This window comes from Octopus sinensis, linkage group LG5 (genome assembly GCF_006345805.1).
Source record: "Octopus sinensis linkage group LG5, ASM634580v1, whole genome shotgun sequence".
Classification (NCBI taxonomy): Eukaryota; Metazoa; Mollusca; class Cephalopoda; order Octopoda; family Octopodidae; genus Octopus; species Octopus sinensis.
In genome coordinates this window covers 34,097,507-34,123,770 of record NC_043001.1, presented here as the reverse complement: position 1 = coordinate 34,123,770, position 26,264 = coordinate 34,097,507, and the positions used below count along the sequence as shown (strand labels likewise).

The following is a 26,264-nucleotide window of genomic DNA, read 5'->3' as shown; positions in this document are numbered from 1 at the left end:
TTATTATTATTGAGTGAGTTAGCAGCGCTTGCTATCAAAGTGACACTGGGATACAGTTATGCGAAGCCCAGTATACCCATCATGACTACCCATCTGATAAGGGTACACCAGGCACATGGATCACAATCATATGTGCGCGACATGGTAATCTTATATCAAGGTATACAGCGCACGACCTTGCAGGTGGGGCCCAGTTAGAATTTTTTCAGGTTGAGCAGCTCATCCCGCTCAAAAGTTTCCCGAATATGGATTGTTTAAGGATGATGAGCAAAACACCTATGTTTCCAGAGATGAATTTTTCAACCCCCAAAGAATTCCTCTCAACACATGGCTATGATGCCGCCCAACACTACTTCTGCTCATGATAAGAGATGCACATAGCGTCAGCCACTAAGGGACGTGCTCAACTGGTGAAGGTCAAGCAACTGACAAGCAAATCTTTGGTATTGAGCAGAATATTGGCTGTAGCCCATCTTTTATACCAAGATAAAACAATGTACATGATAACACTTCCAATCAGTTAAGATCAAAAGCCATGAGAGTCACAGTCTGGTACTGCATCAGGGCATTTATTATCATCATCATCATCATCATTATTATTATTATTATTATTATTATTGAGTGAGAGAGCAGTTCATGCCATCAAAGTGACACTGGGGTAAAATATACGAAGCCCAATATACCCATCATGACTACCCGTCTGATAAGGGTACACCAGGCACATGCATCACAACCATATGTGCGCGACATGGTTATCTCATATCAAGATAAACAGCACATGACCTTGCAGGTGGGGCCCAGTTAGAATTTTCTTCAGGTTGAGTAGCCCATCCCGCTCAAAAGGTCCCTGAATAAGGGTTGTTTAAGGATGATGAAAGAAACACCCATGTTTCCAGAGGTGAACTATTCAAACCCCAAAGAATCCCTCTCAACACATGGCTATGATGCTCCCCCACAACTTCTGTTCGTGATCAGAGATGCACATATCGTCAGCCACCAAGGGACATGCTCAACTGGTTAAGGTCAAACAACTGACAAGCAAATCTGTGGTATTGAGCAGAATATTTGCTGTAGCTCATCTTTTATACCAAGATAAAACAATGTACATGATAACACTTCCAATCAGTTAAGATCAAAAGCCATGAGAGTCACAGCCTGGTGCTGCATCAGGGCATTTATTATTATTATATTATTATTATTATTATTATTATTATTATTATTATATTATTATTATTATTATTATTATTATTAAGCGGCGAGGCTGGGCGAAATGCTCAGCGGTATTTTGCCCATCGCTACGTTCTGAGTTCAAATTCCGCCGAGGTTGACTTTGCTTTTCATCCTTTCGAGGTCGAAAAATGAAGTAATAGTTGAGTACTGGGGTCGATGTAATCGACCAGTCCCCTCCCCCAAATTTTCAAACTTTGTGCCTATAGTAGAAAATATTATTATTATTATTCTATGTTTGACTTTTGCTTTATATTTGTACAAGTTGGCTCCAAGTCTCACCCAGAGACCTCAAGAGACAACAGGGTTGGAAGTCCATGTTGTTGTTATGCCTAGTGTGCCATATATTTGGGGGTGGGGATGTTGTACTAATGAATGTCTAAAAAAAAAGTTTTTTTTTTTTTTTTTTTTTTTAAACCGAAAATTATGTTTGTTTTAAACCTTGAGATTACATAGAGAGTATTTTGCGTAGGATATGAGCAGTTCCCATGAGCACTATCTTTTGAATTTCTGTCATTTTGGGGTTTCCTGGTATCTGAGTTAGGTAGCTATCAGCGCCTTTTGCTATCATTCCCAGGGCACCTATGACAACAGGTATTGTTTTAGTCTTCAGCTTCCACATTTTGCTGATTTCTATTTCAAGATCTTTATATTTGCTCATATTATTATTATTATTATTATTATTATTATTATTATTATTATTATTATTGAGAGAGAGCAGTGCATGCCATCAAAGTAACACTGGGGTAGAAATATACGAAGCCCAATATACCCATCATGACTACCCGTCTGATAAGGGTGCGAGCTGGCATAAGGCGGCGAGCTGGCAGAAACGTTAGCGCGCCGGGCGAAATGCTTAGCGGTATTTCGTCTGTCGTTACGTTGTGAGTTCAAATTCCGCCGAGGTCGACTTTGCCTTTCATCCTTTCGGGGTCGATAAATTAAGTACCACTTACGCACTGGGGTCGATGTAATCGACTTAATACCTATGTCTGTCCTTGTTTGTCCCCTCTATGTTTGGCCCCTTGTGGGTAATAAAGAAATAGGTATACCAGGCACATACATCACAACCATATGTACGCGACAAGGGTATCTCATATTAAGATAAGCAGCGCTTGACCTTGCAGGTGGGGCCTACATAGAATTTTCTGCAAGTCGAGTAGCCCATCCAGCTCAAAAAGTCCCTGAATAAGGTTTTTATTATTATTATTACTACTACTACTACTACTACTACTACTAATACTACTACTACTACTACTATTTTGGTTTGTCCCAGGTTCGGTCTTATTCCTGGAAGGAATTATGTGAATATCGAGTTACTAGCTGTAACCTTAGGTATCCACAAGTTTTCAGTAGTCTTTCAAGTGTTCAGAACCCTCCTGATAATCCTTGCAGTCCTTAAGAGATAAACTTTCCATAGAAGCTCTGCTGGGCATTCTATTTCAATGGCTTACTGTTTCCAATGCACCATTTATTATAGTCACGAATGCTCCAAATTCTTCGTATTTCAAATTTTAAGGGATTGTATTTTTTGGTTTTTCTTCTAAATTTAAAGAGATTAATTTTTTTGTTTTCCTCCCAGATTTAAAGAGATTATATCTTTTGTTCTTCTTTTCTTCTTCTTCTTCTTCTTCTTCTTCTTATTATTATTATTATTATTATTATTATTATTATTATTATTACAACGACGACGAGGAGAAGGAAAAGGAGAAAGAGAGAGATTTGGTTGTTATCGCACTGTTGGGTGCCACTGAGGAATCCATAACAGGATGAAATCACGTGATCTGGCAGTTCTGGAGGCCGCGGCAGACGATTCTAGTCCGTCAACGGTATGATTGTGTGTGTGTTTTATACTCCACGTATTCTTAAGCGAGATCTTCTCAAGGGAAGGAACTCAGTATTTTGTGTTCTAACACAACCTCCACGTTAAGCTGGAGATAAAATATTACTTTTAGTTATTAATACTGCCTCTGTCGCTATTAATTATAGGTGCAGGCGCGTTTGTTTCTCAACTACATGGTTCCGTGTTCAATCGTACGGTGTGGCACTTTGAGCGGGTGTCTTCTTCTATAGCCTCGGGCTGACCAAAGTCTTGTGAGTGGATTTGGTAGATGGAAACTGAAGGAAAACCGTCGTGTGTGTGTTTGTGTATGTGGAGGTGGGGGGCATTCGTGTGCATGTTCATCCCCCACGACCGCTCGACAACCGGTGCTGGTGTATTTACGTCCCTGTAATCTAGTAATTCGGCAAAAGTGACCGACAGAATAAGTATCAGGCTTTACAGAGAAATAATTATTACTGAGGTCGATAAGTTCGTCTAAAATTCTATTTAAGCGCTATTGCAATGTCCCAACTCTTAAAGCTAAAACCTGATCTCTCTAAACTATGATATTAGCTAACATATATAAAAATAAGTTTTACTCAGTCAACTCCTGTTGATGCAAATAACAGCTAGTCTCGTTCATTGAATTCTTGTAAGTATACTGTCATTTATATAAATATTGGTGAGGACAGGGTTGACTTAGACAGCTATAAGCACGACTTGTTGGCTTGTTGATGTTAACTCAGTGTTGTTGACTATCTGTTGAGCAGTTGGGAATGCATAATGTTTCTGTTCTTTCTGTAAATCGGACGTTCATCCTAGATTTTCACTCCTTTGACAGTTGCACGCAGCCAGACATATTGACACGGTTTCAAAATATTTATTTACTTGTCGAAAACAAGTGCATGATTCGTATCCCATCAACTAAAAACAAAATTTTTCTGTTCTCTCCAGTTTCGTAAGACTTGGTGTAAATAGATATTTACTGTTTCGACTAATTCTGACACTAACATGATATGCGGATTTAGTAGTTATAAAACATTACTTATTGAGCCTTATAATGTAACACACTCACCGGTAAAATTTCCACTTATTTCTTTTTTTTTTTTTATTTCCTAAAATTTTCGTTGCGTCTTGCAACCTTTTCAGTAGTCTTGACTCGGCGGAATTTGAACTAACAACGTGAAGAGTCAAGACTATTGAAAAAGTTGCAAGACGCAACGAAACTTTTAGGAAAATAAAAATAAGAAATAAGTGGAAATTTTACCGGTGAGTGTGTTATATTATAAGGCACAAAAAGAAAATGACTCTCCCCAGACACAACAGAATATGCTTCAACACACGAACTCATATTAAGAATCTTGCAAACCAAATCCCAAAACGAACTAACATTACTTATTGAAATAGCGTTGTTTTAGAGGAGCGCGGTGGAGTGACAAAATAAGCGGATGATGAATGGATTAAATGCTGAGGTCGTTCTCCTAAATCAGTGGTTCCAAACCAGAATCCATATGGCCCTTGGGTGGGGGTCCATTTGAGAATTTGTTATTAAAATTTATCTGCAATAAATTGATTCTACTTCTACAATAGGAGGAGACCACCCCGCTTCGGTCATGAATGACCATGGGATTGCACCTAGAATGTTACCCTCTGAGGCACAATTCCGGGCATTGTTGTTTATGGAAGGCCAGCAGTCGCCCACGCATACCAGCCTCCCCTCTCCACGCCACCAGTGTTATCCAAGGGAAAGGCAAAGGGGCCGATACAGCTTGGCACCAGTGATGTCGCAACTCATTTCTACAGCTGAGTTAACTGGAGCAACGTAAAATAAAGTGTCTTGCTCAAGAACACAACACGCAGCCTGGTCCAGGAATCGAACTCAACCTCACGATCGTAAGCGCGACACTCTAACCACTGAGCCATGCGCCTTCACACTTCTACAATAGACGAAATATTTTAACAATTATTTATACAATTCCTAATGATAATTAATTATAAAAATATAATGGGATTTTTTTAAACATTGAATGACTAGGAGACTCCATCAGAGTCAAATAGGTAAATAAGAAAAATAGGAATGAAAGGTGGGTAAGAAAAATGGCTGAGAAATACTTCCAGATCAAAAATATAAAGTGTAAGTAAAATACAACCGACTTCGTGACTCTGTGCCTAATGTTGTGAAGAATCAATATTCTTGTTTTTGTGGGCGGCTAAGTGGCTCAATGAGAAAAGCATCAAACAGACTGGATGTTATTTGGTGATAGGTCGTTGTTAAGTTCAAATATTACCACTAAACTTTGTTGTTCATTACGTTCTTATTCTATCATTTATTTTCTCTTCAAAATGTTAAAATATTTAGTGAAAGGAGGAATAATTCTATATTATTTACAAGTCCACCTAATTCCAATAACTAATAAGAGAGTGGTTGGCTCAAGGAGGCAAGCTGGGAGAATTGTTAGCACACCTGGCGAAATGCTTGGCGGCATTTCGTCTGCCGCTACGTTCTGAGTTCAAATTCCGCCGAATTTGACTTTACATTTCATCCTTTTGGATTCCATAGAATAAGTGTCAGTTGAGTACTGGGTTCCAAATTGTTGACCTCGAAATTGCTGGCCATGTAACACAATTTAAAATCATTTAGAGATTGGCTTAAATGCCATAAGCTTGTTATGTTAATAATGTAAGATATACCGTAAATCCTCGAGTATAGTCCACCCTTGAGTATAATACGCAGGGGATTTTTAGGGGACTGTACCTCTGAAAAACCTAAACTTTGTGTATAATACGCACCCCTTCTCTAACTTGAGTCAAGGAGGTCTATATAACCTCCTTGGTTTGTAAAAATTTATACGGTAGCGTCCTTTATTATTATTGTATAAATAACATAATGTAAACGTGTAGCATTTTTGTGCATTTTGTTTGCAGAAAATAAAGAAATAACAGTAATAACGTTTAATAAATGTTACTGCAAGTTATGGATGATTCTTTTAAGACTTCATTGCTTTCATGCTTAGCTTAAGGTATTTTCGCGCCCGACATCACAAAATGCGTCTGAATAAACATTGCCGGAAAGCGAATAGAGACTCGAACATTGCTTAGAAAATAATTTTCATTTTTAACCTCGTATATAAAACGCACCAGGGATTTTGACCATTAAATTTTGGGGGGAAAATGCGGATTTACGGTATTATTATTTGATGCAAAAGTTTGTTCTGTATATCATAAAGGATTTCAAAAACTGGCACAACGTGACAATATTTTGAGGGCAATGTTATGGATTTAACCTCTAATGGTTGGTAAATGTAACGGGTGGATTGTAATCGTAAGTGAATTTTGTGTTGTCAGGATGTTATGGTTAAGATGTTCATGAAGTTTAATAAAGTTAAGAAGGCTGCACTTTGGTAAATTCACGCCGAATATTGCAAGTTGTTTTGTCTGCTGCTCCATCAAATATTGCTAATCTACCGCTCGTTTTTATTGCTTGTATAACAAAAAATACTTGTTATTGCAGATGCGAATTGTGATAAGATGAAGGTGGCTGATCGAATATTCTTCGACAAAACAACTCATACTTGCTATTATGCATTCAACTCGTCGAGAAAACTGCTGCCTTACCATTCTGCCAAAAAGAAATGTGAAGATGCTGGGCTTCATTTGTTGTTCACTGAGAGTGAATATGAACGACGGTACGTCGCTGAAAAAATTACGAAGGGTTAGTAAAGAAAAGTACTTTCTATATTCACACATGCGCACACACACACGCACGTGCCGACACACAGACATACACACATGCATGCATACATATATACATACATATATAGGGAGAGCTTACGAAAATAAACAAAAGACGAAGACAGGTGGTGTACAAAACAAACAGATGTATTAGTATAACGCTCAGGAATAGAAAAAGTCTTTTACGTTTCGAGCCTACGCTCTTCTACAGAAAGGGACACAGAAAAAACAAGGAGAGAGAAAAATGTGTGTAGTGGCTAACGATCTATCATGGTGACATACATACATACATACATACATACATACATACATACATACATACATCTCAAAATCAAAAAAGGAGATAGTTGTTACGAAGACTACAGATCCAAGCCATCACTGGAATTGTAAAAATGTGTAAAACTTTCCAAAAGTTTATCATTTAATTATATATGAGCATGTCTAGATATGCAAGTATATGCATGAGAAGACATACATAAAACAAAACATACAAATCTGCACGTATACATACATACATACATACATACACATACATACATACATACATACATACATACATAAACACACACACACATACATACAGAGAAACAGACAGACAGACAAAAATACCCTGTTGTTGATGTTGAAATTCCGATGAAGTGGTGACACAGCAGTGAAAAAATCGTAAAAAATAGGGATTTTCATAGAAAAAAGCATCTTTTTGATGTAAATAATTTTTGGTGTTAACATGGTCCGATTTGAATTTTATCTTCTACGGAAGGAAGAGCAACCCTTCTTTCTATCATACTCTCAATTTTGGTCAACTTGCGCCGCAGGGTCTCGGAGGAGATAGTGTTAGTTGAAGGCTACCAAACCTGCCGCACACAGACAACTTCAGCTTTATATAGAGATAACACACACACACACACACACACACACACATATGTATGTATGTATGTATGTATGTATGTATGTATGGATCTAGGTTAGAAACTGAATCTTTCTCTATTGAAATATCTTGAAATAAAACTCTTTATCTTGAAATAAGACTGAATAATGACAAAGGTATGTACCATCATAGAGGTTAGCTGCCCTACAAATATAGATATCTCTTTCAATAGCATAAAAAAAAAGATGATATCTATGGATAACTGCTTCGAAACCTCCAGCTTCTATATCCAGACTATGAAGTCATATTCATACCAATAATAATTGGAGCACTAGGTTTTGTTAGTAAATGCTTAAAGGAGTATCTGGATAAATTGGGATTTTCAGGAAGAGAAATCGACCGGACTGATTCGTACAAGTCCAATCTATGAGTGGAACAGTAAAAATATGCAAGACTTTTCTCAAGTTCCAAATGTGAATTTGCCTGCGTTAACTACATCCCAATGATGGAACCTTGTATCTTTATTGGAAGCTGGCTCCCTCCTCAGTGGAAGATTTATAATAATTAAAAAAATAGAAGAGACATACATACATACATACATACATACATACATACATACATACATATAATTAAGTTACTGTCACTTTCTTCTTACAATTCGTCAGTCTGTGAAAAAGGGGTAAGGTTATATGTATATGTGTAAAAGGATATCTCATACTATAGGTGTGTACTGGAAGGATTTGTAGTTGATGGTAAAAATGACTGATTTGAAATATAGGGAGTCTGTTATTTCTCGATATGTTGGAGGCATGTATCGATAGAAATTTAGAGTAAAGTGAGTCTTTTAGTAATATTTTTAATTAAACTATGGTTTTAAATCACTTGGATTGGTTTGCAATGTGATGAGCTATTTGTTTGAAGATAGTGGAAGGTATATGAATGTGTGTATGCATATGTGTAAATGTGTGTGTGTGTGTGTGTGTGTGAATATATGATGTCACTACTTTGCAACTCAGAGTTTCGCGTTGCCGCTATACAAGTAACCCAACGAAAGTATATATTCAGAAATAGAGCATATTGTGGCGATCGTAGATTGAATAAGTCGAATTTTTATGTAAATAGAAATATAGAAGTTGTAACTAATAGTCGAGAAACTCCTTTATTTTCAAAGTTATATTCACTATATTTACTCTTCTACCGAAGGTGCATGGCTCAGTGGTTAGAGCGTTGAGCTTACGGTCGTGAGTTCGATTCCCGAACCGGGCTGCGTGTTGTGTTCTTGAGCAAGACACTTTATTTCACGTAGCTCCAGTTCACTCAGCTGTAGAAATGAGTTGCGACGTCACAGGTGCCAAGCTGCATCGGCCTTTGCCTTTCATTTGAGTAACATCAGTGACGTGGAGAGGGGAAACTGATATGCATGGGCGACTGCTGGCCTTTTATAAACAACCTTGCCTAAACTTGTGGCTCGGAGGGTAACTTTCTAGATTCAATCCAATGATCCTTCACGATCAAAGGTAGTCTTAACCTTTACTCTTCTGTCACCATTATGAAAGATGCGTACATCACAATTACTCTTTCCATAAAATATTTGGTCTTCGTGACCAACACGTAGAGAATGAAATTCATGTTGGAAAACATTGGCTTTAACTTATATGTGCATGTGTTTATCATCTCAATAATGTATATACATATCTTTATATATATTTCTTTGTTTGTCATTTTATCTTTCCCGCCGGTGCCAATGTTTATAGTTATCGGGACACACTGGATTGGTGCAGAGCGACTGGGTTCTGATTGGTTCTGGGTACACGGCTGTGAAGCAATTGATACTGTTATCAACATACCCTGGAGATATAATCATTCCGTGCATTATATGCGAGCGCTTGTTTGGGGTGACAAATGGCTTGGAGCTGGGCGGAGAAGACACGCTCGCTATATCTGCGAAGACGAACAAGTAAAACTAGGTAAAGTATGTTTATTGTATATTTATTAACCCACACACGTACACAGTCGTAACGTGAGAGGGAACACACAGCTATATACGTACATACATACATACATACATACATACATACATACATACATACATACATACATACATACATACATACATATATATATATATACATACCTACATACATACATACATACATACATACATACATACATACATACATACATACATACATACATACATATTAAAGATCTAATAGATGTAGAATCAACAAAATGTACTCCATTCGGTGAGAGATGAATATCAATTTAAAAGCTCAACCGAAAAAGCTACTAATAGTTTCATGCTATCTTTCAGGCTCTGTTTATGCGTTACATATATATATATATATATAATATATATATATATATATGTATATATATATATGTGTGTGTGTGTGTGTGTGTGTGTGTGTGTGTGTGGCAGGAATGGCCATAGGCGGAGTAGCTTATAGGCGCAGGAGTGGTTGTGCGGTAAGTAGCTTGCTCCGGGTTCAGTCCCACTGCGTAGCACCTTGGACAAGTGTCTTCTACTATAGCCTCAGGCCGACCATAGCTTGTGAGTGGATTTGGTAGACGGAAACTGAAAGAATCCTGTCGTATATATATCTGTGTGTGTGTGTGTATGTGTGTGTGTGTGTGTGTGTGTGTATGTGTATGTGTGTCTGTGTCTATGTGTCTGTGTGTCTGTGTGTCTGTGTATGTCCCCCCACACCATCATCGCTTGATAACTGAAGTTTGTGTGTTTACGTTCCCGTAACCTAGCGGTTCAGCAAAAGAGACTGATAGAATAAGTACTAGGCTTACAAAGAATAAGTCCTGGGGTTGATTTGTTCGGCTAAAAAGTGGTGCTCCAGCATGGGTGCAGTAAAATGACTGAAACAAATAAAATATATATATTACATAAGTGTGTATACATGTATATATATATTATATAAGTGCATATATATATATATATATATATATATATATATATATATATATATATATATATATATGAGTATATATATATTCTTGGCACTCCGTCAGTTACGACGACGAAGGTTCCAGTTGATCCGATCAGCGGAACAGCCTGCTCGCGAAATTAACGTGCAAGTGTACCCTTAACGTAGTTCTCGGGGACATTCAGCATGACACAGAGTGTGGCAAGGCTGGTACAACAGGTACAACAGAAACAGGAAGAAAGAGTGAGAGAAAGCTGTAGTGAAAGAGTACGGCAGAATTCGCCACCACCCCTTGCCGGAGCCTCGCGGAGCTTTAGGTGTTTTCGCTCAATAAACACTTACAGCGCCCGGTCTCAGATATGAAACTGCGAAGCTAGAGTGTGTATATCCCTGGACAGCCCTTGAGTTTATCACCCCTCTTCAGCTCTCACAGCCTACATAGGCTTATACTTCAGACCTAAATGTGCTGCCCCCACTACACCTTCCACTACGCTATTGAGATTACCGAGTCGATGCACTTAATAAGGTGCTGGACTACCAACAAGGGAGCTTCTGCGTAGTCTTACCAGAAAGAACAGCCGAATCTTTTACAAATTAACATTATCATCTTTAAAAATATATTAAATAATGTAGTCATGATGTTTTATACCCGTAAAGAATAAGGTGGATGTTCATGGCTGGAATGCCTTTGATCATATGACTTCTAATAGATCAGGGGGTTAAACAACGGCACGGGTGGTTTGTAATCTGTCGTTAGTATTTAATTCGCAACGACCATGTTCTTCTAACTTAACAGTAAATTAATAACACAGCAGGAAGCGATAGAGCTCATCGGAGAGAGAGAGAGAAGAGCACTGTAAACTGACGGCTGTTTTATCAGTTTGAAGTTGTAAGTTCAACTTCTCCGTAGATATATCTTAGAATATTCCGCTCTCCTGATTGCTATGAGATTATATCTCCAGCTGGTGCTCAGTCTTAATCTATATATATAAAACTCAACTTGTGTGTCTGTGTGTTTAACTTTCTGGCACATCTCCTCCTAGCCAACAAATCGTAGAACCACAAAAAATGGGTCACTTAAAGTTTAGGCGAATGAAAACTGAACTGCGCTATTTCTGTTCCGAAATTCATCTCGCAAGTGCAAAAATCAATAATGTGTTTGTTTAGGCCTTATCCCATGCATTGAATAGTGAACATTACTCAGTCAGCTGTTTGACGTGAACTGTGTTCACCATGCGTGCAAGCATGCGTAAATTGCATGAAAAATAAGACATCAAGAATCGTCGTAAACATCGTAGAAATTCGGCAAAGAAATGAATTTTCGGGATGTAGCCGGGAGGGTTTTTTCGTATTAATCGTTTGGACTTTGTGAACACATACCAATTGTTTTCATAACATTTTTAACGCTTTGAATTAAATGTGACCATTTTGCAAAGCCGGGCAATACTGCTAGTTCTACATATATTTTCTTTTTTCTTTACAGATAGCTGCCAATATTCACAGAGTTTCAAGAAGGCCAAATCGGATTGGTCCCTGTCATCGCGGCAGCGAAGTTTCAAGGCGTTCCATGCTGTGGACTGCGGCCGACTATGTCTGGCGGATGCGACTTGCCAAGGGTTTTGTTTCCAAAAGTGGGGTCAACAAACATGCACACTGTACGGGGTAAAAAGTCACCAGAGGGCAGGTCAAGTGAAATGCAAGGTCGCAAATGAATCGTGCTACATTCGGGTGGATGACTGCGTCGATGAGTAAACTATTCCGAATTTGCTAATGCAAACGTCTATAAGTATGTTTTCTGATCATGTGTCGTCGTGCAGAATATAACGTATCACGTTCCTTCAATATATATATATTTTTTTATATATATATATATATACGAACACAATAGCATACGAATGCGCATATGTGCTCGTGTGTGTATAGCTGTTGAGTGCGCATGCGCGACGTTTAACAAAAGTGGGCACCGGTATTATCAGCACTTACCATATATTTCCATCGATAAATTTATAATTCAGAAATTGTTTTTTTTTTCTGCTTCGTCATCATTGCCTTCGTCATCAGCACCATCACTACCATCATCATCGTCGTCATCGTCATCATCATCATCATCATCATCATCATCATCATCATCATCATCATCATCATCATCGTTATCATCTTCATCATCGTCATCATTAAAGGACAAAACCGGATGATACTTTACAGTATCAATTTCGTTTGTCGCTTGTAAGAAATTTTTTCAAACTTCAAATGCTTGACTTTATAAAACCTACCTGAAGCCTAATTGAGGAATCCTGATGAAACAGGTATAAAAGCTGACCAACATGATAAGAACCGCAAGGTTGTTTGGTAGAAATAGCAGCAAAATCTGCATTCAGATTACATCCTACCGCATTGAAAAACAATACAGACACATTGAATAATCTACGAAGAAAAATAGGATAACCAATGATGGCTCGTCTTTGAGCCTGGTTTACTTGGTTTGAGCTGAACTGGGCCTAAACAATAATAATAATAACGATTGATAGATATACATGGTTATCCATCCCCGTTTTTGATTGGACAATTTGGGGTGAATCATTAAACATACAATTGACAGACAACTTCGTTGGATCATGTAGCTTCCATGAATGATACCGGATCTTGCCAGAACTATGAAACTTGAAACTATTTTGGCCACTAAGAGAATGTAACATTCGAGTTGTGACTCAAGATTTGTTTCTTGCCTGTAATGTACAAATAACCAAAATGCCATTTTTAGACAGATGTTGCAGCACTTACTCACTTAGGCAGAGATTCTACGTTTTCAGATGATCCTCAATGTCAATGAGGACATGATTTTATGCATTGACATCCTAAAATGGTCATGGAATCTAGGAGGAAAATATCAAGTTTAATATTATAGGATGTGTCACACTCAAGAATGAAATATGTTTGCTGTATGTACACGTGATCAATAATTAATTTGTAATTAATTCTGAGTATGTGATTTTATTATTATTATTATTATTATTATTATTATTATTATTATTATTATTATTATTATCATTATTATTATTATTAAATAGAATGAGGCGGAGATCTGACAGAATCGTTAGTAGTCTGGACGATATATGCTTAGCAGCAATTCGTCTGTCTTTACGTTCTGAGTTCAAACTCCGCTGAGGTCGACTTCGCCTTTCAGCTTTTCGAGGTCGAAGAAAATAAGTTCCAACGAGCAGTGAAATTGATGTAATCGACTTACCCTTCTCCTCAAAAATATTCAGGCCTTCTGCCTGTAATAGAAACAATAACTAAATAAAACAAAGCAGTGAGCAAGCAGAATCGTCAGCGCGTCGTTCAACACAATCGTTTTAGCGACACATCTTTTGGCTCTTTTTGTTATAACTTCAAATGCCGCTGAGGTCGACTTTGTCTTTCAGCCTTTCAGAAATCGATAAAATAAGTACCAATTGACCAGTGGAGTGGATCTGATCGACATGCTACCCAAACCTAAAGATTGTTGTCGTTGCCCATAATTTGAAGCAATTATTACTTAAAATGACTTTTTAAAATTTTATTCAAAAAGGGCAGCCATATATGAAGCTACTTTCACGTACGTAATTAATTCATTATAAAAACATATATACTGTAATATATACATTCTTTCAAGCTGAGGTTTCATTCCTTTGCTACTCCGAGTTTCTCATACGTTCTTCACTTTTTTAAAAATTTGATACCAAAAAGGAATGAAGCATCAGCTTCAAAGGAATGAATAAAGTCAACTTTATGTATTGAATATTTTTTTCTTCATTCATCTGTACGTCCAAAGCAACACACACACAGACATATACGCGCGCGCGCGTAATCGGCAGAAGTTACAGAGTGACTTAAAAGCCAAGGATTTGTTGCATTGACATTTAGCAAGTTGGTTTCAAATCATATGGATTGCATTTATATAGACTGAGTTATATAATAATTATAATTTCATTGGATTGTTCTAGAAAAATAATTATAAAAGCAATTATAATGTCACGTGAATAATGCATATTTTTTCAGCAGTTCAAAAAATAAGTTATGTGTATGTATAAAGGGCAAGTTTACGAAAATAAACAAAAGACGAAGACAGGTGGTGTACAAAACAAACAGATGTATTAGTATAGCGCTCAGGAATAGAAAAAGTCTTTTACGTTTCGAGCCTACGCTCTTCTACAGAAAGGTACTCAGAAAAAAACAAGGAGAGAAAAAAAGGGGAGAAGTGTATGTATATATATATATATATATAAAATAGTGTACATTTAAACACAAGAGAAAACTACTTTTAATAGGTAATTTTTACACGCTAGAAGAAGCAGTCAAAACGACCAAAACCACATTTTGAGAGCAATTTTCGAAGGGAATGAAAAATAAAAACTTTTACCTTGTTACTTTTTTACGGTCATACCTAGGTTTCAGATTATTTTAGCAAATAAAATAATTTGCAAGGCGAATCCTCATCAGTAACCGCGCCTTAACAATTAACATATAATTTAGAGACAAATAACAAGTGTCTCATCATTATATATTATAATTTTTCGAAATTCACCGCGCAAGAGAAATACCGAACCGAACTTCGAAAAGCTGAAATCACATTCGTAAAATTATATAGGGTGGTGAATATTTACACACGTGCGCGCGCGCGAGAGAGAGAGAGAATGATGAAAAGTTCTTGGATTTAAGAGTGTCGCGAAAAGCCTGGCTGAAGGCCCAACCTGAATTGTTTTACAGGGCTTGGAATAACTGAAGGACCACTGCAATAAGTGTGTGAATTTGAGAGGGGAATATGTTGGATAAATTCATTAACTGATCATACTGTATTTTCTTTTACCCAAAGCCAGGAACTTTTCAGCACCCCCTCATATGTATGTATGTATGTATGTATGTATGTATGTATGTATGTATGTATGCGTGTGTGTGTATGTGTGGGTGTGTGTGTGTGTGTGTGTGTGTGTGTGTGTAGTCGTTCAGTCATTGCCTTGAAAATTTAGTCTATCAATTCTTCCAGTACTTATTTTAAGATTGATATGCATTGTAAAGTTTTCTTTCTGCTACGGAACAGCAAAGTTACGGTGATATAAACGAACCGACACCGGTTGTTATGTGGCAAAAGAGAAACGCACATATACTACAAGCTTCTGCACAATTTCTGTCTGCCCAATTCCTTCATAAAACATGGTCAGCCCGGTACAACTGTAGAAGTCACTTGCCCAGCGTACTGCTCTGTGAGACTGAACCCGAAACCAAGAAACCGCGATGCGAGCTTCTTAATCACACAGCCCTAGATAAAGATTACAACCGTTCCATAACTTTAGATTTAATGTCGACAAAAACATTCATCAAATAGATTCTCCGTAAGCATTTTGTTTTCAAGAGATCGTTATTCAATAATATTCAGTGATGATGCTAGCATGATTTTTAATATTCGACTAGACCAGTGGTTCCTAACCTGGGATCTGCGGACGCCTGGTGGTCCGCAAAGGTAGAACTAGGGGTCAGTGAACTAAATTCAAAATTTCATATATATATATATATATATATATATAATATAGATATATATTATATATATATATATAAGAATAAGCATATTAAAAGGGTTCCGTAGGAAAACTCGTTTAAATAAGAATGTTGGGAAGTGGACTAGACATATTCTCAATGAAATACCCTTTGATCTGCCTTTTCATCTTGGGGAAGTGATGGGAGTCCGCAGGTGGTGAATAGGGCGGGTGCAGAAGCGATACCATGTTGTTATTGGCAAGAAACTCACGTGTAAGGAGAAAGTAAGGGTGAAGAATTCAATTCTTCGCGCTCCACAAACCCGGTCGCTTTCGCCGAATGTCCTCCCTCAAACACTTGAAAACGCTACAGTAGAACTCTCTGGTGACGATCTGGCCCTGGGGGACGAATTTTCGAAGCACAATACCACATTTCCGAGGTTGAAGCTCGTGGTAGGTCTTCCAGATCACGCATTGTCTTCCGGGGACTTCTTTCGTTTTTGAAGCGCCCCCACCACTCGAAACATTGCGTACGACCCATTGCCTCGCCGCCGTAAGCTTTCTGAAGTATGCTCAATGTCTCTGTAGCAGACTTTTCAAGGTTAAAGCAAAATTTCACGTTGGCTCTTTTGTTCCCGTCCATGACGAAATCGCAGCATATACGTGATCACATAAATACAAATTTCACAACTTACGAAGTAAACACAGCGATGTCACTCGGCACACTGCCTCATGAAAGTCACTGCTAACTCTCACTGCGAACGTAACCGTGTGCTGCCATCTGTTGGTGCGCTACTGAGCTAGTCCGGCTACTTTTGATACCACCTCGAATATGCTAATATGTCTGTGTACATGTCTCTGTGTATGGGTGATTTTTAAGTTCTTTTGTATTGGACGTATGTTCCTATCTTTAAGACAGCCCGAACTGACTTATAACCCCACCTGACCGTCTACTAACACTCGGTTCAGTGTTCTCTTCACACATACATACATACATACATACATACATACATACATACATACATACACACACACACACACACTCACACACACACACACATAAGGATATGATTATTTGTTTAATATTATTGGAGATGGCAGTCGCCAGTAAGCAGGGTTCTGCTGTGGTACGATATTACATTATGGAGTGGAATAGATCACCTCATGGTCTTAGCAAACAAAATGGAAAAGGCGTTGCTCCGGAGGAGATACGCTTATTTTTTTAAGAGCAAGAAAGCGGCGGAAACCTGCAGGAAGACATGGGCTGAGTACAGAGAGGATGCTGTTAAGGAACGTATGTGCCAGAAATATTTTTCAAGATTTCGATCGGGAAATATTTCAGTCCAAGATGCACCATGCTCTGACCAGCCTAAAGATTAATACAAATCCCCGTTATACGACCAGAGTGATCGCAGATATTCCCCAAATATCCAAATCAATTGTTGAAAACCATCTACATTAATTTCGTTACGTCAGCAGGTTCGATGTTTGGGTCTCACATCAATTGAATGCAGTTAACCTCACCGAACGGATTTCCATCTACGATTCGTTACAGAAACGTGAAGAAAACGATTCTCTTTTGAAGGGAGTGTTGATAAAGACAGGAAATTCTTTGAGTAGGAAGTAATGGATCTGCCCATAAGATGGCAGAAAATACTGGAACGAAACGGTAATTATATCATTGATTGAATAGATAGCTTTGTGTTTAAAACTTGTATTATTTTCGCTTAAAAAACCGAACAGACTTTATGTCCAACCCAATGCTTGCAGTTTTCCCTTGATACTAAAAAGATGTCCAGTCTTTGTTTATGTAGTCACTCTGTCTGCTAAAAGCGGCAGCTAAAATTCCCTCAGACTACATTTTAGTCTCTTAAAAGAGAAATTACATACTGAGCAATGGATACAGCTTAAAAATATGATGATCATTGCTGAAATATCTTTGACCATATATAAATATCCTGTCATAAGATAGAAGCCGATGACGGGAACAGGACACGAACAGACTGATTTCAGAGTTCGCAGTCAGTAATCCAACCAACACGGCCATCGGCACTCTGCTATATCCGTAAAGAGAGAGAGAGGAGAGAGAGAGAGTTGAGATCTGAGAAATTCAGAGGATTCTAAGAAAATGATAAGCAGATGTGAGAAAACTTCATAAACAACCTATACTTGTCTTTCCTGTTTGCCTAGAGGATTAATTTTATGGCAATTTAATTTGTACCACTCCAATTAACGGTTAATTACGAATTAACTTAATTAATGATCATACTTGAAATCCTTTGACTAAAATCAGAAGAAAAAAATAAAAGCTTACTTTTACAGTTTATTCATATGTAAAGATGTTTTGATTCTTTCTACTTAATTTCTATTCCCAACACACTCCTCTGATTTTTTTCTTCCCCCCACCTCTCTCTATCTCTCTATCTATCTATATGTTTGTGTATCTTGCCCTCTCTGTCTACCTCTGTGTGTGTGTGTGTGTGTCTGTCTGTCTGTCTCGCTCTCTCTCTCTCTCTCTCTCTCTCTCTGCGTATCTCTCTCTCTATCTCTCTGTATGTGTGCGTATCTCTCTCTCTATCTCTCTGTATGTGTGCGTATCTCTCTCTCTATCTTTCTATGTGTGTGTGTGTGTGTGTGTGTGTGTGTCTCTCTCTCTCTCTCTCTCTGTATGTATGTCTCTCTCCCTCTCTCTCTCCCTCTCACTCTCTCTGTATGTGTGCATATATGTGTATACATTTTTTTAAATTTCATACTTTCTCCCACGCATACATGGCTATATAGTGATGTTCTCTTCCTCCTATTTATTTACATAGTCATACTTACACATGATACACACTCACAAACATACGCACGCACGCACACAAACACACACACACACACGCACACATATATACTCTTTTACCTGTTTCAGTCATTTGACTGCGGCCATGCTGGAGCACTACCTTTAGTCGAGCAAATCGACCCGGGACTTATTCTTTGTAAGCCTAGCACTTCGGTCTATCGGTCTCTTTTGCCGAACCGCTAAGTGACGGGGACGTAAACACACCAGCATCGGTTGTCAAGCAATGCTAGGGGGACAAATACAGACACACAAACATACACGACACACTTATATATATATATCATATATACTATGAGCTTCTTTCAGTTTCCATTTACTAAATCCACTCACAAGGCTTTGGTCGGCCCGAGGCTATAGTAGAAGACACTTGCCCAAGATGCCACGCAGTGAGACTGAATCCGGGACTATGTAGTTGGTAAGCAAGCTACTTACCACACACCCACCAATGCACACAAAAACCAATCAACCAATAACGTTCAAACTTGGTATGAAAGATCCTTATACTCAGATGTAGGCTGTCCTCAAATTTGAACCTACATTCTTTTAAAGGATAGGACACGATATGATTGTATGTGTTAATTTGACGCCCGGTTTTATATATAAAAATGAATGCGTGTCGTTTTTACGTCCATGTCTGTATGACAGAGTGCCGCTTTCATGAATAATAATAATAATAATAATAATAATAATAATAATAATAATAATAATAATAATAATAACAATAACAATAATAATAATAATAATAATCAGGAAAGTAATAGATAGCTGAAAAGAGCGAATATCATGGAACCATAGGCTGCAGGTAGTAAGCCCACTACGTATGCAAGACAGCAGGAGCTCCAACAAGATCTGTGATAAAAAGATAATAATAATAGAAAATGGGCTACAGCAAATATTCTGCTCAATACCACAGTTTTGCTTGTCAGTTGTTTGACCTTAACCAGTTGAGCATGTCCCTTAACGGCTGACGATGTGTGCATCTCTCATCACGAGCAGAAGTAGTGAGGAGCATCGTAGAATGCACCATCCTAAGGCAGATATAGAAGGACTTTACCTGCCTTGAAAAATGGGTGGCCGTGGACTTTTTACAATTGGAATTAACAATGAAGATTGCCATAATCGGCCTAAACACTATCTGAAAAACTCTGATGACTGGATGTTAAAATTTGTTTTAAAGCATGAAAACAAGAAAGCATCATACTCAGTAACAAAACAGGCAAAGAAATATCTAAGTGAATTCCAAATACAACAAATTCCAGAATTAGACGTACTGGAAACAAGCACAGAAAAAGCTAAGCGTTTGAAAACTTGTGCTGTTGAAAACGTGGGCTAAAACTGCTGCCTTAAATATTCTTACTGATAAATGGCAAGGAAAACCTCTCAACAGCAAGAAAAACCTCTCAATAGCAAGGAAAACCTCTCAATGGCAAATACCCTAAGAGAGTTAATAATGCCGGCGTTGATAAAGCCCTTATCCATCCATCCATGGTTAATGTCTTTTGGTTTAAAATCAGAGTCAGAAATGTTTATCATAGCAGCCCAAGATCAATGCCTGTCTACAAGAGGTTACCAGACCAACGTCTTAAAGAACGGCAGTAGCCCAACATACCGTGTATATAAACAACAAAATGAAACTATTAGTCATCTTGTTTCTATGTGCACTCTTCTTATACCTACAGAGTATCACAACAGGCATGATAGAGCAGCACAGTATATTCACTGGGTAATTTACAAAGACTTGGACCTGCCCCATGGTAAAAACTGGAGCGAACACAAACCACCGGCAGTGCTTGAAAATGATCACATCTCACTCCTTTGAAATTTCACCGTTCAAACTGACAGAAAGATGCAAATAAGCCAGACATTATTTTCAAGGACTTCAGACAAAAATCATGCCTCCTTATCGATATGACTGTCCCAATCGACATAAATGTATCTGTCAAGACCTACCAAAAACTGAGCAAATATAAAGATCTTGAAATGGAAATTGGCAAAATGTGGAACCACAAGACTAAAACAATACCTGTTGTCGTAGGTGCCCTGAGAATGATAGCAAAATGGGGTGATTGCTGCTTAGTTCAGATATCAAGAAATCAAAAAATTGCAGAAAGTGCTCATGGGAACTGCCTATTTCCTACGTAAAATATTATCTATGTAATCCCCAAAATATTTTAATACATAGACAGTGTCAAAATAAGAAATATTACATTCCTAAATGTCTCCGAGAAATTTATACAGTAGCAGCACGATAAAGTGATGGTTTGTTGCCAACTTAATGTGGCAGTCCCAGGAAAGTGAAGGATGCTACTGCTATTTAGCCCCAGGAAACACCGTTTCCAGTTGTGTCCTTATGTTTTCAAACAAGGGAGATAAGCACCTCCACCGAGACATTTAGAAATGCAATATTTCTAATTTTGTATATCAGTAAATTTATTCCACTTGAAATTCTTTATGTTTTCAAAAGTAAATAAGCATCGACATCTAGCAAGCCAAGCTACTCCAGACTGATGAAGAGCAATGACTCAAAAACTAGTCTCTGAGTGCTGGCTTTGCTGGGTGGAAATGCTTATCTTCCCTGTTGGAAAACAAAAGGACACAATACGCTTGTGTCACATAGCCAACTGGAAACGGTGTTTCCTGGGGCTAAATAGCAGTAGCATCCTTCCCTTCCTTGGGACTTCCACATTCAGTTGATAACAAACCATCACTTTATAGTGTCAAAATATTTTAAAATTTACATGACAGCAAACACTTTTTACTGTCATTTTAACATCAGACTATCTTACAATCAAATTACTTTTAAAACAAACTTCTAAATTTACTTATGCTTGACAGACATTCGCTAGGGCAATACTCTGTGTAAAACCAAATAAATGGCACCCTAGTGATAACATCAAGTTGAACTTCTAACTTGTTGTCCCTTGAGGTTTCTGGGTGAGACTTGGAGTCAACTTGTACAAAAACAAAGCAAAAGCCAAACATATAATAATAACAATAGCACAATACTCAAAATGCTAGCTGAAAGACAGAGAAATTGGAACTGAAGCTTGCATTGTCAACTTACAGAAAAATGCCATCATATCTGAAGAGAGATTCTTCAGATTTGAGGAGACTGGTTGTCGCCAAACATCTAGATAAAATACCTCCTAACTAAATTAGCATGCATTAGCGAAATAATAATAATATTTGCAATTATAATAATGATAAAATAACAGTACTAATAATAATAATAATAATAACCATCAATTCTTTTACTGGCCTTAAAGCCCCAAAATGTTGGGGACAGTAGAAAGCTTGAAGTTATGTGGAATAATTTGAATAACATTAATTCTCAAAATATACTGAAGTCGTCCTCCCCTGTTTACTCTAAGAAATAAACATCTGAGATTTAAAACGATAGAGCATGTGTGTATGCATGCGTGTATATCTGTGTGTGTGTATGTTTGTGCGTTGTATGTGTGTATGTGTGTGTATGCACAGACACACACACATATATATATATATACACACACACACAAACATATATATATATATATATATATCCATACATACATACATGCGAGTGTGTGTATGTACATATATATATATGTATATAATACACACAAGCACACACAACACACACAGATATTTATCTTAGTCTGTCTCTCTACATATATATGTATATATATATATATTATATATATATATATATATACATATACATATACATATATATATATATATATATACATATACATATACATATATATATATATATATATATATATATATATATTATATATATATAGTATACGTTTCCCGTAAACGGTTGTGTGTGAAGTAGACTTTTGGATCTAGGAAGTGCGACAGTATCTGACCTTTACAGGTCAAGCGACTTCAAAGTCTTTGAATATTTCTCAATCTAACGAGGCCAAGTGAAACATTATGATTTTGCCTAATGTTTGAAATGTTAAGAAATGCAACGAGGAATCTCAGAGATTCTTAACACGCTTGTTATGACGCTGTTTATTTGGTTTTTTGCCAAAATAAATATTTTTGTTAAAATAGGCGGAACTGTAAAGTTATTTGTTTGCGTGTATGCGTATGTGTGGAGGCGTAATGGCCCAGTGGTTAGGGCAGCGGACTCGTGGTCGAAGGATCGCGGTTTCGATTCCCAGACCGGGCGTTGTGTGTGTTTATTGAGCGAAAACACCTATAAGCTCCACGAGGCACCGGCAGTGGGTAGCGTTGACCCCTGTTGTATTCTTTCGCCACAACTTTCTCTCACTCTCTGTTCCAGTTTCTTGAGTAATGCTGCGATGGACTGGCATCCCGTCCAGCTGGGATGAACACATACGCCACAGAAACCGGGCCCATGAGCCTGGCTAGGCTTGAAAAGGTTTATCGGTGTATGTGTACGTGTGTGAGTGCGTGTGCGCGCATATGTGTGCATATGCCTGAGTGTGTGTGCTCGCATGGGTGTCTGAACACGTTTAAGTTGATAGATAGATAGATAGATACATGCGTACGTACATACATAAATGCAGACAGACAGATCACACCCACGCCCACACACAAATACATATATATAGACACAAAACATCTATATCTTTATATACATGTGTGTATAAACGTTTTCATGTTTATGTATACATATATGTGTGTGTGTGTGTGTGCGCGCGCGCTCGTTTGTGTGTGTGTGTGTGTGCGTGAGGAGAGAGAGGAGAGTGAGAGAGATAATTTTTCTCCATGGCAAACCGTAGTAGGGGTACCTTTTTGCATGACAGCAATAGCCTAAACACATTTTAATTGATTTAAAGATTGTTTACTTCACACCGCTGGTTCACTCACGCCCCCTATATTTTGTTCCGGCCAAACAGCCGAAGCGCGCGATTAATAGATGATTGTACTTATTTCTTATAAGGAAGCTGCGTTCTAATCAGTTTAGAGTTGCCCCGCTTGGTATCTGGTGCTGAGGAGAGCACAAAATGTTCGAAATACATCTACCTGTCCATAGAGTCCGCTCTGAACTGACTTGGTTATGTTTGCACCTTTTGCATAAAGTGATCATTTCTTTTCTACCTGGCAAACCACAATGACAGTACTTTTTGCAGCTCAACTATGTCCTAAACATGGTTTAAACTGATCCAAGGTTTGTTTATTTTATAAGACTAATTCGCGCATGCCACTTATATATGTATTATAAATATATATATACTTTCACATATCTATATACATAAATATATATGTACATACATACAGACTACATATATATATATATATATATATATATATATATATATATATATATATACATATATATATTATACTTTCACATATCTATATACATAAATATATATGTACAACATACATATATATATATATATATATATATATACTTTCACATATCTATATACATAAATATATATGTACATACATACATACATACATATAGATATATATATATAATATAACATATATATATATATATTATATATACTTTCACATATCTTATACATAAATATATATGTACATACATACATATATATATATATATTATATATATATATATATATATATATACTTTCAATATATATATACATAACTATATATGTAATACATACATATATATATATATATATATAATATATATATATATATATATATATATATACTTTCACATATCTATATACATAAATATATATGTACATACATACATACATTATATATATATATATATATATATATATATACTTTCACATATATATATCATAAATATATATGTACATACATACATACATACATACATACATACATACCATACTACATACATACATACATATATATATATATATATTATATATATATTACTTCACATATTTATATACATAAATATATATGTACATACATATATATATATATATACTTTCACATATCTATATACATAAATTATGTACATACATACATGTATGTATGTATGTATGTATGTATGGGCGGACAAGGCGGACCGTCACCACGCCCACTTCCATGTTTTTTGCTTTGTGTTTTTTTTTTTCTACAGAAACCCATGTTTTCGGCAACGGAGATTACGAATTGTAAAAATATGGTATTTCAAAATTTCCATATGAACACCAATCGCTACCCACCCCCAACCCCAAATTTGTTCATTTTTTTCACTTTTTTTCTTAATTTCTTTTGGCGAAATACGTGGGAAAAAACGGAGACTGTGATATTCTGAAAAAAAAAAAATTTTTCAAATTTCGTTTTTTCAAAGAAAAACAAAACAAAAGTAACCACTCCCCATCCCTCGTGAATGTACGCTTATACAGAATGTTTTAAATCTTTTCGGTAATTGCGCATGCGTAAGGGTTTTCCATTCAATAGACTTTCAGTCTCTCCACATACTGACAAACTCTACATACTTTGTAGGTATTCTTACATAAGTGTGCCCCCTCTATTTTGTTTCCTCATAACTTTCAGAAAAATGGATATTTATTAATAAAAGTTTCTACATATATTCTTCGCACAGTGTAAATTCCGATTACATCGGAACTTTTTAGAAAAGTTTTCCGAACAGTGGTGAGAGGGGTTTCGGAAAATTCCCATATCGGCTTTGTTTCTTCGCAAAATTTTCTACAAATACGATTCAGACAGCGCAGATTTTGATTATATAGGAAATGCGATAAAATAACGAAAGACAGACAGATACTATAAAATAATGAAAGAAATATACAATCAATCTACTCACTTTTCTGCAAAGATTTCTATTAGAGAAATTTCGCCGGGTAAAATGAGACTTGCTGTGACAGAAAGTGAAATTAAAGTGTTCATTTTTTTTTTTTCTTTTTTACAACTGAATATGTTTTTTTCTACAAAACGAAACTTGAAATTTACAAAAAATATGAGTCGTGCATTTGTTTGAGTTCAAAATCTATATAGCTTACCTATTTGGACAAGTAAATGATCAAATTTTCTATTGGGGTACCTCTTTTTGTCAAACAGGACACTATCCGATACCCTTGGCAAAAATCAGCATTTCAAAACTTCAGTTTTACCCCTACACCACCCTCAACCCATTTTCTGCATGTTTCACGTTTTTCAGAATTTTTATGGGGCAAAATACGTAGAAAAGTTTTTTTTTTGCGCTATCGGAATTTAACGATTTTGCAAAAAAAAAATTTTTTTAATTTATTTCAATTTCATCCCACCCCTCAAAGTTGAAGTATTTTTTTGGTTCAAGAGTGGTGTGTCAATCTTTGCAGTTTATGAAGTGTGAATGTGAAATCACCAGAAAGATTGCGAGGTGCACCAGTTGTAGGGACTTTGAAGATTTTAACTGCATGTT

The 26,264-nt window shown here is 36.8% G+C and overlaps 1 protein-coding gene across 1 annotated transcript; it reads left to right on the top strand.

Moving 5' to 3' along the window:
* The first annotated feature begins 6,559 nt into the window (after window positions 1-6,559).
* LOC115211586 lies at window positions 6,560-14,361 on the top strand. Its single transcript, XM_029780144.2, has 3 exons — window positions 6,560-6,761; window positions 9,404-9,616; window positions 12,072-14,361. Exons 1-3 carry the CDS (start codon window positions 6,578-6,580, stop codon window positions 12,338-12,340), a joined length of 666 nt encoding a protein of 221 aa, XP_029636004.1. The 5' UTR covers window positions 6,560-6,577; the 3' UTR covers window positions 12,341-14,361.
* Window positions 14,362-26,264: the final 11,903 nt, after the last annotated feature.